This window comes from Hydra vulgaris, chromosome 08 (genome assembly GCF_038396675.1).
Source record: "Hydra vulgaris chromosome 08, alternate assembly HydraT2T_AEP".
NCBI lineage: Eukaryota > Metazoa > Cnidaria > Hydrozoa > Anthoathecata > Hydridae > Hydra > Hydra vulgaris.
In genome coordinates, this window is record NC_088927.1 from 30,465,734 (window position 1) to 30,483,542 (window position 17,809).

The window sequence follows — 17,809 nt, forward strand, 5'->3', positions numbered from 1 at the left end:
TTGATACCAGCAAGTTCTTCAGCAGACTCGTCAGTGACGTCATCTTCTTTATCTGTCTTTCCAAAGTCTCCAACCATTTTCACCATGTTCGATCCGTTATCAGCCGTAATTCCGAGGATATTTTCTTTCCTGATGCCATACAATTCCAGCACGCCTTCAAGAGATTCCTGAATTTCTTTTGCCTTGTGTCTAGCATGATTGTCAACTGCTGTCAAAGTTTTAAGAGTGATTTCTATCCATGAAGTACTGCACATTGACACCAAGAAAGCTTCGATTATGTCTTGAAGCTCCGTCGACTCTGAGAAAAACCAGCTTTGCCTGTAAATTGGTTTTTAACCATGATTTGACTTCGAGCAGAATCCCGGTTAACTTTCAACCCAAAATGTTTTGCCAAATCGCCAGTCAAAATCTTGATTCCTTCACTGCTAAATAGGTTAAAGGGAACGCCGTTTTGAAGAATCATCATGTTCATGCCTTTCTTGAAGTCCTCTTTCGAAATTGTGATGGTAACTTTGTTGAGAAAGCGATCGATGGGTGCTTGTACTTTTCTCGTCTCACTAGTCTAACCCGGATTTCCTCCAAAAGCGGATGAGGTGCGTTTCTTTTCCTTTTCAACCTTCTCTTTCTTCAGTTTCTGCTCTCTTGTCTCAACAATTTTTGTCAAAAGTGTTGAATGTTTATTGACAAAATGGCATTTCATGGTGGCGGTGGGTTTTTTTTTCCGTTTCTCTTTTCCCTCGTACTGCATTTTGCATGTTGCACCTCAAAGTTTGCCGACTTCCTCCTCTACACTAATGTTAATTTGACAAAAAAACACGTTGTCCTCTTCGCGATAAGCAAACCATTTCAGTTTTTCATATAACCTCTCGTCTTCTACGTTATCACTAAGGTTGCAATTTACAAATAACAGAAATCGCGGAAAAATTCCAAATATATATTCAACTTTATCTAAACAGGAGAAGAAAAAAAATACAAGATTATTTTTGGGTCATTGAATAATTTTGAAATGAAAAAAAAAATGACAAAGATAAGAATAAATATGGCACCTCATTCATTTCACAAGAATAAGAATTTAAAAATACAATATAAGCAAATATATGGTGGCAGCCATTTTTTCGAGATGGCATTTTAGACTAAACTTGTGAGTCATTTTATTGTATATGAAATGATTTGTTAGAGACTCAGAGAATTTTGAGTTTTAAGTTTCTTGAATGAAGTGCAGAGGTCGCCAAAAAAATGTCTCAAAAATTAATCTAAAATTTAAAAAAAAAAAAAAGTTGTTCAGTTCAAAATTTTTTTGAGAGCCGGGATCCACTAGTTTTTCTCGGCTCCGGCTCCTGCATAAATTATTGGATCATCGGCTCCTGCTCTGGCTTGGGCTCTGCAAGCCTGTTACATATTATAGAGTAAAATATAGAGACACAGTTAAATGTGCAGTCTTTTCTAAATACACTTTTGACTTTTTGTTAGACTGTCTATTGAGCTTCTTTGTTGGTTTTTTTTCTAATTTTTTTATTTTATGTTTGACACTTGATAAATTTTTTTTTTATAAACATCTACTTATGATTAGTGGTTTCATGTTACAAGGCTCTAATTAGAATTGAACCTTTCTTAAGCTGTAAGTGTTTTCTTGAGGAAACAGGCTGGAAGAGAGTAAACCACAGTAGCAACCGATATATATGTATATGTTTATGTAATAAAATTTTTTATTCCCTGAAAGTATTGCTTAAGAGTTATCAGTCCTATATTATGTCGGTTTTGATTAAAAAATTAAAAACTGTGTTATTTATAGGGGTGTACCAGATTTGATATTTTAAATTCTGGCTGGAACTGGATGTACCGGAATTTCGTTCAGGAATTCCGGTACATCCCTAAATAAATTTTATTCAAATTACAACTTTAATGTAAACTATAAATTATAAAAAAGTTCAAAAAAAGATCCCAACTACATGCAGTAATCATTTTTTCCATACAGGGTTTAGTAAACAACCGGAGCTCCAGCCCCTGCTAAAAATGAGACTTTTTGCAAAGTCGGCCCTGGCCCCGGCAAAATTGTAAGATTTAGCAGGGAGTGAAAGCCGGGGCTAAAAATAAGTTTATAATTCTTTATATATTATAATTTTATACTTACATTTACTATTTATTAAATTCTGGCATATAAATTTATGGCAATATTTAATAAATAGGAACAGTAAAAGGATGCAACTTGTTGAATAAGAAGACAAGCAAGAATAAGTTTTAGTTTATTGTAATAGAGATGATAGCTCGTTTGAGCATTGACCATGATTAAAGAAACAACATAAAAGAGGAAGGCTAAAGCCTGCTGCTGCTGCTGCTGCTGCTGATGATGATGATGATGATGATGATGATGATGATGATGATGATGATGATGATGATGATGATGATGATGATGATGATGATGATGATGATGATGATGATGATGATGATGATGATGATGATGATGATGATGATGGTGATGACAATAATAATGATGATAATGACAATGATGATGATGATTATGATCATGATAATCATGATCATGATGATCATTGATTGTGATGATCAATAAAAATTGAGGAGCTTTGGTGAATCTTTTTTTTTGTCGCCTTGACATTGGGCAATATTTCCACTAAATTTTTCCATGATAGGGGGTACTGCCACCCAAATACTTTTCCTGGAATAGCCCCTGATCTGAGAAGTTATAATTCCATTTATACATTGAAGAAATTCAGCTCGCTTTTTATATAAAATTAAAAAACAGCAACAACAAAAAAAGGTTTTAAAATGAACAAATCACATAGGATAACATAGATCAACTGATGTGTTTTAAAACTTGTCAGTAGATGCGTGTGATTTTATGTTTTCAAAACATTTTTTTTTTTTTTTTTTTTTTTTCTACCCATCAGTAAGGCTTGATTCTAGTTTTTTTATATTGAATTTGATTAAGAAGACTGCGTATAAACTTTTTTGTTTGTGCGCAGTTTGTTTTGTTTTAAATATATTTGGATTCAATTAATTGTTTACAATATTTTGCTGACCTATAGCGGTTAGCATCAGCAAAAACATAAAAAATTGTTACAAAATTACATAAATCAAACCGTCAAAAAAGAAGACATTACAGTCATAGAATAAAAATAGTTTTTTATTAAATAACATAATGGTGTCAGTTAAAGTTTGGCAAAAATTGTTTCCAAGTTCTTCTGTTTTAATTCATTATATTTTTACCTTTGAATTTTCTATTCTTTTTTGAATAAGATTTTTTGTTTGCATTTCGTATCCTTGAGGTTCCATCTTTAAGTTCTAATTTTTCTATTTAATGCTTAAATAACCACCATTTACTTAAGTGTAGGGTTGAAAGGTTTAAACCAAATGGTTTAAACCAATTGAAAAAATATCAATTTTTTTAAACAACTTGTTAAACAAGACAAACAACTTTAAATTTTCTGCTGGAAAATAAACCAGGGTTGTGTTTACAAATAGAATAATATCTTTCATGTAAATACTCTCATGTAAATGTGAATGCACTTATTTAAAAGCATAAAGGTGTTATAATCATAATGATGCTTCTGAAAATTAATTTCTTATATACATTGAATTTAATGTATGTTATTTATTTGGCAATGCCTATTAGCTTTTTAAATGTATATATATTTAGAGTATATATATATATATATATATATATATATATATATATATATATATATATATATATATATATATATATATATATATATATATATATATATATATATATATATATATATATATATATATATATATATATATATATTGGAAGTTACTGGAAGAGTAAAGATGAAGATGGTAGAGCAAGATAACGAATAACAGACGGCTTAAAGGATTGCAAATTATTTGAATCAGGAAAGCAAGAGGAAGGTAGCGAGTTCCAAAGGACTGATGTTCAAGGAAAAAACTAGGCAAATAAGAGATTTTGGAGCACTTTGAAACAGTCACAGAAAAAAGATGAGACTTAATTGAATGACGAGTAACATGAAAATGAATTTTATTAAATGGCACAAGAGACGCTAGCTCTTTAGAGCAGTGCCCATTACAGTATTTGTAGAAAAAAGAAAGAGAAGCAACATTATGACGATGTGATAATGGTTAGAGGTTGGCTGCAAGAGCAGGTCCAACTATGTTTGCAAGGCGTTTTTGTACCTTGTCTAAAAGAGAAAGGGCATGATTAGAAGATCCGCTCCAGATATGGCAACAGTATTCCATACAAGGCCGATTTGAGATTTATATAGATAGAGAACAGAATGTGGAGTAATAAAGTGTTGAGCTCAATAAAAAGATGCAATATTAGCAGATGCTAGTTTTGCAATGGATTTGATATATGATTTCCAAGAAAGATCGGAAGTAAGAGTTAATCCTAGTAGATGAAGGGTAGATGACTCATCGAATACATTATTGTTCATAAAAATAGGAAGATCTAAATTATTGCTAAAATGATTGGCTAAAAAAATATTGAGATTTATCTGAATTGAAGTTCACCAGCCACTGTGAGCCCCATGCTGTAGCAGAAGTGAGATCCTTTTCAAGCTCAAATGCCTCCTCTAAACAATCAGAGGGTATTGGTTTCTTATCACGACAAGAATAAATGGTAGTATCATCAGCAAACAATGCCACCTTAGATGTATAATAATATGAATATTATTAATGTAAATTAAAAAAAGTATAGAGCTAAGGATAGAACCTTGAGGAATCCCTTAAGTTACAGAATAAGAAGAAGAGTGCTGTCTATCGAGGACAACTTTTATACTACGATTGGAAAGAAAGGATTCAATAATCTTAAAGATGTTACTAGATACACCATAGGAAGAAAGCTTATGGAGAAGACCAGCATGCCAAACTTTAATAAAAGCTTCAGAAATGTCAAGAACGATTGCCTTAACCTCTCCACCTTTATCTAATGCGCCATAAAACATATGGGTTATTACTGTTAGCAAATCAGCTGTAGAACGAGAAGATTGAAATCTATATTGATGATCAGAAAGTAAGTTATTAGATTCAAGATAAGAGATTAAGTGTTTGTTAATTTTTGAAAATACGGTCAACAGATGCCGCTTTCCAGCAGGCTGGAAAACAAGGCTCTGTATAATACAAGAATAGTTTTGAAAGTATGGATGACAGCTCCGGAGAACACTTCTGCAAGAGTGTAACAGGTATGTTGTCTGGGCCACAAGCTGTAGAAGAGTCTAAGCAGGAAATCACTTTAGATACAGAAGCTGGAGTGATACGAATGTCAAGCAATGGATCAATCTGTTTGACAAGTGTATTGTAGAATGCAACTAATGGAATCAAGAGATGATATTGATTAAAAGTTCTTAGCAAATATTTCAGCTTTGTCTTTAGGTGAGGTGACAAAGTCTGAACCATATAAAAGAGGTGGATTTACAGATTTGCCCTTATTATTGATACTATTAAAGATTCTCCAGAAGTCACAAGAGCCTAATTTTTGTGATGAAATACGAGATTTCATGACCTGAGAATAGCGGGCTTTGGCGTTAGACAAAACCTTTTCAAAATGGTTTCTAGTAGTAATGAATAGACATCTGTTTTCTGGAGAATTGTTTTGCTGATAGTTATGGAATTAACAGTTTCGATTGGAAATTGCAGCAGCACAATGTGAAGAAAACCATGGAGAAGAGTTAGGCTTGACCTGGAATTGTTGAGAGGGAATAAAAGATTCCATGCCAGCCTTAATCCACGAAGTTATATAAGAAGCACATTTTTCAATAGGAAGTCAAAATATTTCTACCCAAGAGAATCACGGAAAAAGTCCCAGTCAGCTTTAAGATAGTTGTAAGAGGTATGATGAAAGGGGGATTCAGATGACGAAGAAGAATACAATTATAGTTTTAGAGAGATCAAACTGTGATCAGAAGCACCTAAGGGTGAATGTGGAGTAATTGAGCACTGGCTAGGATCAGAAACAAGACATAATTCGAGTAGACAAGATAAATGATTCAGGTCATCTGGAAAGTGAGTTGTAAAGTTGACTATTTGAGTTAGTGATTAATAAAGGCAAAAGTTGTGGACTGCAGAGTCACTGACACTAGAGCCAAGCCATTCAGTGTGATGAGCATTAAAGTCAACAACAACAACAATATTGGCTGATAAATAAAGAAGAGAGCCTGGTCAATTTGATCAGAAATAACATCAAAAAGAGTTCAGTCTTGAGATGAAGGAAAGCAATGTAGAACAAATAGAAAGACAATCGAGTGAAGTGGTGCTAAGCAGGAGCACATAAAAGAATAGTCTGTGGATTTAAACCTAGTTTTCCGACAAATGAGTTAATTCTTACAAATGTAAATGCCCAGACCAAGCATGTGACTATTGGGGTTTTTACGAATTAAAGGAAGATAACCATCAAGACTAAGACCACAAGATGAGATGAGCTGAACTCAAATTAGTCTCACAAAGAGCAAGTAGGTCTGGTAAACTTTGCGATAAGCCTGAGCAGAAGAAAAGTTATTTCGAAGATCACAAATATTAGTGAATGATAGGCCTAGAGAACTTAATGGTGACGATTGTTTTTGTTTTATAGTTTTTGGTACTTTATTCATTTTTAAATTTGTTAAAGAACTTGACTCAAAGCATAGATAGTACTCAGTACACAAACAGGAACACCATCTATGCGCAACATGGCACTGTTAATACTTTGATATTTTTTAGCTGTTGATGGAATCAACCTCTTTGAGAGCTACCAATAGGATATAATAGAATAAGTTGCCTAGTCATAAAAACCGAGACAAAAGCAAAACCCATGTATTGACCCAAGAAGTCAATACATTGGGGACACCATCCTTTTTTGACAAAGTGTGAAAGGAAGTGCTCTCCCCTTCCTCTTTATGTTCTTTGTTAAACAAGTTAGAAAAGATGAGCTAGCTAAAATAAACAAAAAATCAGTTATTTACTACAGCATTTGAAACTGAAACTTTTTTTCCTACTTTTAATAAAAAAGCAAAAGAAAAAAAAAGAAAAATTTTTGGGTACTGCTCCAGCGGTACCAAAACAGATTAGGGTTATTCCTTGTATGTATGTGGGTATGTGTTTAGGAAAAGTTTAACTAATAAAATGCGGTAGTGGTGTAGTGGTAGAGCGCTCACTTCATAAGCGAGAGGTTACATGTTTGATCCCCACCACATCCTTGGTAGTACTGCGCTCAACTCTTTTCTCCACACAGCGGCCTTGTTCATCAAGGTTCGTGTTTCGGAGTTATAGAGTTGAGAGAGGGTAATACCACAAATAAGTAGCCTCCTTGTCTGTAGTGGCCTTTTTGACCTTAAGGAGGTGAATTAAAAAAAAAAAAAAAAAATTTACTGATATTTCAAAATGTCTCAAAACACTGGGCACAAGTGTGATATGATTTAGTTAAAATATTCATAAGTTACTGTTCCAGAAAGAAAGGGCTGTAGAGCAGTTTGTAATGCATGCAGAAAAGGAATGGAAAGTCAAGTTCAAAGGACGCATGAACATCTAGAGAAATGCAATTAGTCTCAACCCTTTGAAGTTATTGAGTCAATAGAAGATCAACAACCTTTGAAAGGTAATTAATTAAATTACTACATCCTGATTATAAATTATTTATTTTTCTTAAAATTTAAACTTTTAGATTGGTAATTTAAAAATATATATGTTTGTATTACTCCAAATTACTCTAATCATTAGAGTAATTTGGAGTAATGCAAACATATATATTTTTAAATTACCAATCTAAAAGTTTAAATTTTAAGAAAAATTTATTATATGGATACATGAAAAAATATGGAAAATTTATTAAAAGATGCATTAGAGTCTAATGTATCCATATAATAAATTTTTATAATCTGCATTTTCAATTTCAGGTAATTCATCATCAACATTACAAAAATATAAAATGAAAAGGTCTTAGTCCAGTTCAACTTCAGTTGGTAAATGTTTGAAAAAAGGTAGGGCTCTGCAAATCGGCATTTTTAGTTTTCAAACTGAATCTCAAATCGAATTGAGTCTTAATACGCGAATCGAATGGAATCATGAATCGAATCAGTAGTATGAGGAAATCCAAGTTTAAACATCTTTTTTCCAAAAAAAAAATTTTCCAAAAACTTTACTTAAAATTTTTTTTATTCCTGGATTTTTTTTTCAGCAGTTGTTAGGAAGCAGTATTACAATTACTTTCGATAACTTTATTCTGATAACAATTACTTTACTCTGAGATAAATAAAAACATTTTGATAGCATCTTAGCGTTGGATATTTGAAAAAATAACAACAGTCAGAACATAAATAGTGATTCGAAAAACTCGAATCAATTTTTTCGAATTTCAAATCGAAGACACACTTGATTTGTGAATTGATTCGCAGGGTCCTAAATAGATAAGTTTTTGATACAAACAAGCGAAAAAGAGAAAGATTAAAAATTTTAATAATATGCTTCATCCTGGTTACACTCTACCTAATAAAACTCAAATTGGAGGAGCAATATTTGATAAGGTTTACCCAGCAGAAATTGAAAAAAGTAATGTATTGAATGGGAAAATTGTAGCAATGACTTTAGATGGATGGAGTAATGTGCATAACAAACCAATAATTTGTGTCGCTATAATTGCAGATAATATCAATATTTTATTAGAAACATCAATACTTCTGGTCATTCCCACAATATCTTACATAATTGGTAAGAGAAGCAATAGAATCTGAACTCATAAATTTGGATGCACAGTAAAAAGCTTTGTGACTGACAATGCTCTGGATATGTTGCAAAGAGATCAAACAAAAATTAGTGACACTGTTGAAATTTTTGTTGATAAATATGTTATCATTTTTATCAACTGAAAAAAAAATATTGGAAACTAGATATCTTCAGACTTTCAATAATACTCATTTCCTTGCAAACACGCTAGATCCTAGATACTTTGGACCTAATCTTTTTAAAAGTAAAAATGAAGCTGCAATGACCTAAATGACCAATGAGATAAAGAGCTTTAGAACTTTGTTACCAATAATATTCAAGTTAAAAGCCAAATCTGCTCCATTTGATGAAAGCATAATGTACAGTGAATCTGTTTTAAAAAATGTATCACAGAATGGTGAAAAGTCTCTAAAATCTTTGGCCTGCAACATTATCATGGATATTGAAGGTTTGTTAAACGCACCAGCTTCTAGTGCTGGAATTCAAAGAATTTTTTCAACTTTTGGACTTGTTCATTTTAAGTTAAGTAACAAAATGGAAGTAGAAAAAGCAGCAAGCTTATTATTATTTTTAGAACATTAGATAATGATGTATTGGTTGATGAACTACAGCAGCTATGTTAATAGAAAATATAATTTACTTAAGTCAAATGACTAATACTTTTTTTTATTTGGAAAAGTTGACTAAACATGGTTGTTTTTTTTTAATAAAAAAAAGGAGTTTAAACCAAAAAAACTATGGTTTTTGTTTTTTTTGTTTTTAAAAAAAAAAAAATGATTTTTTGCAACCCTGCTCTAGTGTGAGAACTTTTAATGTTATTCTAATGCTAGCATTTTTAATTGCATTCCATTAGTGCATTTAATGTTATTATATTTATTTTGGCAATTTACTTTTATAATTGATGAATTTGGGTGCAGTAAATTTTTTATTTATTTATTTACCTTGGATCTGCTAATTAAAAAAACTTGTTCAACAATATCAGAAAAAAAAGTCTTTAAATGTTGCAATGGTCTATGAAATTTACTTAAGGTGTTCCAAGGACTTTGAAATTTCTAAAACACTAAAAAGTGATCTACGGAAAAAATCTAAAAACATTTTCTGCTACAAATATTTCCTGAAGTTCCTAAAGTTTAAAGGTCCTGTGTGGCAAGACCACACAAAGCACTGCGGTAGAGTATATAACTTGAACGTCGATGCCTCATTCTTTATGGATCATACAAAATATGCCATGACTCACGTTGAATCCTAGACTTCTCGCTTCTAAAGCAAGTGCTCAAATAACCGCACTACAGATGTAATTTATTATAAATTTTTATGATTTCTTATTTTTATCACATTTTACTTTTAGTCTTGCCTTCAAAGTTTTAATATAATATTATCAAAAAATATATTGCTTTTAAAGTTTTAATGTTATCTTTTTAACATATGTAGTTGTAATGGATATGGTGATAAACAAAATTTTAAAACAATTTCTTTTTTTAAATGCAAACCAAAACTTCTTGTTGATTTATGTACTCTCAGTGTACATATATTGACAATAACTATGACAGCAATGTAAAATTATATAATTAATAACTCCAATTTAAAGGTTCAGATACTGGCATTGTTCAGCTAAAAACAAAACCGTTAAAAATTGCATATGGCCCTCCACCAGAATTAGTTGTCTTTAGCTATCCTCATACCTTGTGGTGTGGTGCATTTGGAAGGACAAACCAAATGTCTGGAAGTTGGAGATCCTTAGCTGCTGGTAAAACTCTTTACTTCAGTGAATCAAAGAACCCAAGTTTTTATAATATTTCATTACAAGTTACTGAAAGTGGTATATACTCATGTGAATTTACTGATGGGATATCGACGGCTGAGAGAGTTTCTGTGGTTCGAAACTTTACATGTATTACTTTTTTAATTATTTTTTTAACATTATTTTTAAATAAGCATTATTATGCTAAGTTTTCTTTATTTGATTATTATTTTCCATTACTTAGTTATTTATAACTTTCAGCGATAAATTCATTTATTGTTTATACTATACAATTTATTTACTCCTAGTGCAGTCAAACATGATAACAAATATGACAGCAACTAAAAAAATGTATGATTTTTTAAAAAAAGTTAATGCTCCAATTAATGAATGGAATCGGTGCATGCAATTGAGTCAAATGGTATATTATAACTCGGATTCTGTCTGGAGTTATTTTCAACCATGCTATTCTAAAAGAAATACTTTACTAATTGTCAGATTAATGGGATATGAGAGCTATATCTTTGGAGGGTTTACAGAAACTCCTTGGAGCAGTAAGTGGAAAATCTTTTAGTTTAAAATTTTTTTTTGTTATAAAAAGTTGTTAATGCATCCAAAATCAGTACCACTTCAGTATGGTATAATATGATATAATATAAGTGTTGAAACTTTAAAAATACTTAAAAATATAAATTAAATTTTGTGTAAATAATAAAAATTAAACACGGTTCTTTATCTTATTTTATCACATATTAAATCTACAGACTTTTTTCACTTTTCTTATAGTTTTTTTTTTCTTTTCCTTGAAAAATTTTTCAAAATGTTTTATTTTGCCTATTTTTATTTCTTATCATTCAAAAATGCCATGTCAAGCTTTTCTATCAATGACATGTTTGCATTGTGATTGATAGAAAGCTTGACATTGCATGTGTCAACAAAATTTCTATCAGGAATGGAAGCTTTTTTTCCTTCTCGTCTGTTCCTAGTGAAGCCTCATTCTACTCCATGGTTTTCACCTTCTTGTGCAGCTGCTATATCTAATTGTAATCATTTTCAAAAGAACAAAAGTTAGGCTCTAGACTTTTTCAAAATCTTCAACAGCGTCGTTAACAAAGGTAGGTCTAACATTCTATCTCTCATTCATGGAACTGATTTCATTACCTTTCCCAAGGAGAATTATTTGTAAAGAACTTTTCTTTTAATTCGACTCTTGAATCTTAAGTTTATTCTCTTCCTTCCATACCAATTAAACAGGTTAACCCATTGTTAGACATTCAAATCACTCCAGCTTTCATTGCTAAATTCATATCTTGATTAACCTCTTCTATGACTTGTAGTTCAGACAACATTCCTGTCATAGTCTTACAAATTGTACTCCAGAACTCTCTTCAATTCTCTATAAACTATTTAATAAGTGCTTGACCGACTTGGCTGAGACTTGTTTTCCTGTCTGTTGGAAAATGGCATCTGTTGTTGCAATTTTTAAAAACTCCCGGTGAATATTATCCAAATTATCCCCTCCAATTATCGTCTGATCAGTCTTCTTTCTGTTATTAGCAAGGTCTTTGATCAACAAATTTTTAACATTCTATCTTAAGTCAAATAACTTTCTGTCAGACAATCAATTTGGTTTTCGATTTTCTTGCTAGCTGCTGTGACTGAAAGATTTTATTGTGCATTAGATGGAGACAGAGAAGCTAGGGCTATTGCTCTTGGCATATCAAAGGCAAAAGACCAGTATGCTAAAATTTTTGACAAAGTTTGGCACTAGTCTTTTCCATAAGCTTGTTTCATATGGTGTGTCTGGGAAAGTTTTTGAGATTATCAAATCGTTTCTTTATAACCGTTTTAATAAAGTCATCCTCGAAGGCAAACACTCTTCTTTATTTCCAATAACTTATTGGATACCTGAAGGTTCTATCCTTTAAACAACTATTGCAGTACTGTCGACATTCCTATATTAATGAATGGCAACTCTCTCACTGAATCGTCTTTTTTATATCTTCTTGGATTATTGTTTACTACTGACCTTTCATCGAAATCATATATGCAATCGATTGCTAAATTAGCATCTGCTAAGGTTTCTTCTCTTTATTGTGCTTGCCATTTTCTCTCTCCTGATTTAATTTACCTCTACAAATCTCCTATTCGTCCCTGTATGGAATACTGTTGTCATATTTGAGCTGGTTCTTCTAATGATACCCTTTCTCTTCTAGACAAAAAAGCATGACAATGTTAACATGCTCAACTTAAAAAAGCATGGCATTGTTAACATGCTCAACTTAGGCAATCTTCTCCTATACTACGTTGATAAAAATAAACTAAATGCAAAAAAGATAAAGATAGAAATATTGTAAAAATAATGGCATTAAATATTATCTATTCAGCTTTTATAAATTTAGATGTGCAATATTCTTCAAGCAACAAAACATTTGTGTTTACTACTTATCCTGACAATGAATTGAAGATCAAAGATCTTGGCAACACAAAACTTTGTTCAAAATACTCAAGATATGGAAGAATATTCCCTTGTTTTGGTTTTGAGCAGTTTACCTTTGAAGAATCGCCATATGATAATTCAGTAAAAGTCAAAAGTCTTTTTTTACTAGGTTCAATGACACCTGTAGGAATTCGTGAAATGGAAGTTTTTTATTTTAATTAAAAAAAAAACATTTCTCATTAAATTAAAGAATCATTCATTTGTCATTTTGTGTTGAAAAAAACTTTGTTGTTTTTTATTTTGTTTTTTTGTCATATTATATCTTTCTTTATGATAGGATTTTGTGCTTTTTTTATGATACAATAATTTTTTGTGCCAAATTATTAGTTGTAATTACCCAGCCGTCTTTGGTCCTAAAAAAGACGTCTTTTGAACGTTCATAAGACGTCTTTTTAGGACAAAATGCTAGCTGGGTAAGAGCTTCAGATAAGATTTTTATCTTTATTTAGGTTTTTATATAAAGAAATAATAATTTTCATATACTATTTCAGTTATAATTTCCAGTAACTATTTTTTTACTTTTTTTTATTTAATAAAAAAGTAATTTTTTTACGAGTCAAAATCATAAAAATTTTATAATTTGTTTAAATCTGTTATTAAAATATCTGTTAATATAAATTTGAGTGTTAAAAATATAACATAAAATATATAAATCTATTTTCTACACAAAACGCTCATTTCATTGTCATTATTCACAATTTAATATAAATAATAACAGGTTTTAGAACGTTTTGATGTAATTTTAGATAAGTTTGGCCTATGATTCTTCTAAATTAAGATATTGTAAGTTTTTGTTTAATATATTTGATACATGCGCTCAAAAATATTGCATCACGAAAGTGTCTAAATGTTATTTCAAGACATTTTTATATGCTCACTTCAGTTCCAGTCTCTTTATTTGAAAGATTTATTTATTGTCATCGATCTTACCTTTCTACACGTTCAATTGCGCTGAAATTTTTAGAACGCCAATAAACTACTCAGTTTATGAAATTATTTTTTGAATAATTTTTTACCTAAAAATATTGATTTGATATTTGATTGGAACGATAAACAAGAAAAAGATATGAATCGAGTTTTACAATATAGCTTGATTTATTTATTATCAATTTTTTTTTGATCGTCAAAAGAAAAAACAAAAACAATTTAAAAAAAGAATTAATATAATAGGGGAGAATGGAGAGATTGGATGCGGAAGAAATAGGAAATCTTCAAAATTCCAATTAGGAGAGGTCCCTAATCAATGTTGTCTAATGTAAACAATATCTAGCTGATATCGTTTTGTCTCCCTGCGTGTGTTAAAAAACACTTTTTTTAAAGTACCCCTAAAAACGATTTTTCAAGTGATGAAGTGGGACGAAGATCTCCAATTTCTAAAATATCACTTTTGTGTAGTTATATTGTGAAAACAAACATTTTAATGAGGCTCTAGTGGTTTACGATTTTGATTTTTTTTTTTTTTTTAATTAACAATTTTTTTATTATTGGTGCCTCAAGAAGTCCTTACGGTCTTATCACAGTGCGTTGCGGATGAGCATTTGGAAGAAGTTCACGCCTTTCTCTTTACCAAAGCTATATAACTTGCCCAGAAGTAGCTTGAACCACGGATCTTTAGTTACTGAAGCAAGCGCGCTACGGCTAGCTGTTGCGCAGTGGTTAATATATCAGCGCTACAGTTTACCGTAGCTCAGTGATTGGCCCAGTGCAGTACGTACTTTATATAAAAAAGATATTAAAATTGTTCTAGAAATGTTTTTGTAATGTTTCTCTTCTCCCAACTCTCCCCTATCACTTTATGTAAACATTGAAAAGGTGGTTTAACAATTTTATAGTGCTTCACAGGCCCGTAGAAACTAAAAATTTTGTGGGGGGGGGGGGTCAGTGCTGGATTAAGGGGCTCCAAAAGAGTTTTAAGAACTTTTTTAAATCACATTTTCAGTCAATTTTTTCAAAATTATTTGAAAAATTATTGGGGAGGCAAATACCCCTGTTGCCCCCCACCCCCACCCGGTTGCTACGGGCCTACTTCACAATGACAACTGCTCAAAAAATTGTTTTCAGAAAATTCATGAGCAGCGACGATTTTGAATTAAAATCAAATAAGTTACAACTTTTACTAATGAAACAAATGCGAATTTAGTTCAGCTGTAAATTAAACCAAATTTATTAAACTAAAGTTTTGACTAATAAATTATTAGTTAAACTGTTGATCGCTGAATATCAATGTGAACATATGTATTATTACGCTAGGAAAATTTTTTACCTATATTAAAAATGTTAACGCTTAGAAAAAACAGCAGAAACAAAAATTGCTATTAATTGAAATAAATTACAGAAAAATTACTTTTTTTATTTTTGCAATTTAATTTTAAAAAAACTAGAGCATGTTTTAATTTTATTTTAAATCATTTTATAAGATTTTCCTGGTAAAGTAAATGTTATTAATTTTTAATAAAAAATTAGTTTTATTAAATTTTTTTAATTAAAAATGCAATTTTTACGTTTTTACGTTATAACTATAATTGTCTATTAAGGTTTAAAAAATCTTAATAATTTTAAAAATTTATTTGGTCATGTTTTTAAACAATTTGTAACTTCTATGACATATATTACTTTTAAATAATAAGTAACAATATCGAAACTTACGAAACTATTACTTTAAAAAAGTATCAGCAGAATCAGAAAACTCGCAGGTCAAACGATACCCAGTATCGTTTGACCTGCAAGCTTTGAAAGAGAAATGTAGTCATTTTATCACTCAGAATAAGAACCTGCCTGACTTTGGGGGAAATGCAACTTTAATTTTTTATGTAGCTAATGTCTTTGCTAAAAACCTGGTTGTGAAAAAGCTCCGTTTTTGTTTATTTTTACCTAATTTTTAATAAATTATTTTTTTCCGTAAGTTCACAATAATCTTTGCAGTTCTCAAAAATCTAATTGTATTAAAATTGCAGTATTAAAAAGATAAGTACAATATAAAAAAAAAATTCATTAAAAGATATGTATACGTTTAAAATAAAAAAATTTGGAAAAATTTTTTTTATCTTTAATGAGCTTGTATTTGCAATCTGTAAGCAACAAAAAATATATCTTTAGTGGCTTTTTCAAATCAACTTCAATTTTTAAAATAGACTGTAGTGTCTCAAATATAGTTATAATTGATTGCTTCATTTTGCTCTTCATTGAATACCTTCTCAGTGTTTCTTTCTTTGTGAAACATTCTTTAAACTTATTTACATGATTTTTGAGTTTACTAAAACATATTTCATCTGTGTTACTATAAACTTATTTATAAGTTTTTTATACATCATATATATATATATATATATATATATATATATATATATATATATATATATATATATATATATATATATATATATATATATATATATATGTATATATATATATATATATATATATATATATATATATATATATATATATATACATATATATATATATATATATATATATATATATATATATATATATATATATATATATATATATACATAAATATATCAACCCTAGGGTCAGCATTTGGCAATGTTGACCAAACTGCTAACCTTAAAGTTAAATTATTTTTAGTAAATAAGTTGGGACTAAATGAAATAGAAATCGAACGAGCTCATCGAAACGGAGCTAGAAAAGAAGGATCCTCTAGAACAGTTATAATGAAGTTGTTAAGATACAATGTTAAAACAAAAATTCTAAAAGAGTCATATAAACTAAAAGGTACAAAGACTTATATAAACGAAGATTTTTCCCATGAGACTGTCAATATTAGGAAAAGACTCCTGGCTGAAGTAAAAGTAAATGGTGAAAATGTTGGATTAAGGTATGACAAAATTATTAAATTAAATAATTTCCAAAAATAATAACTCTTATTTCTGATATTTACATCTTAGCGTATATATATATATATGTATATGTGTGTATGTATGTGTGTATAGGTATGTATGTAGGGTAGATTAGGGTAATATGAGCACCTTAAGCAAAAATTGGAATAATTTCAAAAATAATTAAGCTGGATCCAAAATTTTTGCAAATAAACAATATTTAGGGATCCCTTATCATGATCCACTTAAATATTTGGGTATCCAAAATTTTTTCTTAAAAACACAGAGGTTTTAAAAAAGTAACAAAAATGCTCATATTACCCAGACCACCTGGTAATATGAGCACATTAACTTTGCTTACATAAAAACATTAACTGTGTAAAAAAAATACCAACCTGACAATTAAAACTAACTTTTGGAGTATAATAATTTGTTATTAACAAAACTTATCATTAAAAGATCAAATTTTAAGCCTCTTTTTGTTGAAACAATACTACTATGTTTTCCGCAAGAAAAGAAAAAAAAATTAGTTCGTTATTTTTTCAATTTTATCAACTCAAACCTTTGAACTATAAAAATTCAATTTTTTTGAATTTAAATTATAGAAAAATATTTAGTATTGTTAAAATAATAAAAAGTTTTGCTATATTTTATTTTTATTCAAAAAACCAATTAAAACCACTGCTTTTTTAGCACTTTATACAAGGTAATTTCAATGAAAATCACTGGGTAGTTTGAGCATGCTCATATTACACAAAAATGGCATCTTTAAATAAAGTCAAAACTAAATAGTTCTATGCATTGTTTTTCAAGCCAAAAAGGATTGGATTTTTAGCTAACATGTTTTTCTTAATAAAAAAAATTAATTTCATTAATTTAGCACCAAAATTTATCGCCACAGATTTATTCATGCGTGATGATATTATATATATATATATATATATATATATATGTGTGTGTGTGTGTGTGTGTGTGTGTGTGTGTGTGTGTGTGTGTGTGTGTGTGTGTGTGTGTGTGTGTGTGTGTGTGTGT

The 17,809-nt window shown here is 30.0% G+C and overlaps 1 protein-coding gene across 1 annotated transcript in view; it reads left to right on the plus strand.

The window, feature by feature from the left end:
• Positions 1-13,606, plus strand: part of LOC100209150 (hemicentin-1) — a 52,385-nt gene extending 38,779 nt beyond the window's left edge. The window contains exons 6-8 of the mRNA XM_065803396.1: positions 10,283-10,585; positions 10,744-10,989; positions 12,838-13,606. Of these exons, the coding sequence (XP_065659468.1) occupies positions 10,283-10,585; positions 10,744-10,989; positions 12,838-13,097 (809 nt within the window). The 3' untranslated portion in view covers positions 13,098-13,606. The remainder of the gene's footprint in view (positions 1-10,282; positions 10,586-10,743; positions 10,990-12,837) is intronic.
• Positions 13,607-17,809: the final 4,203 nt, after the last annotated feature.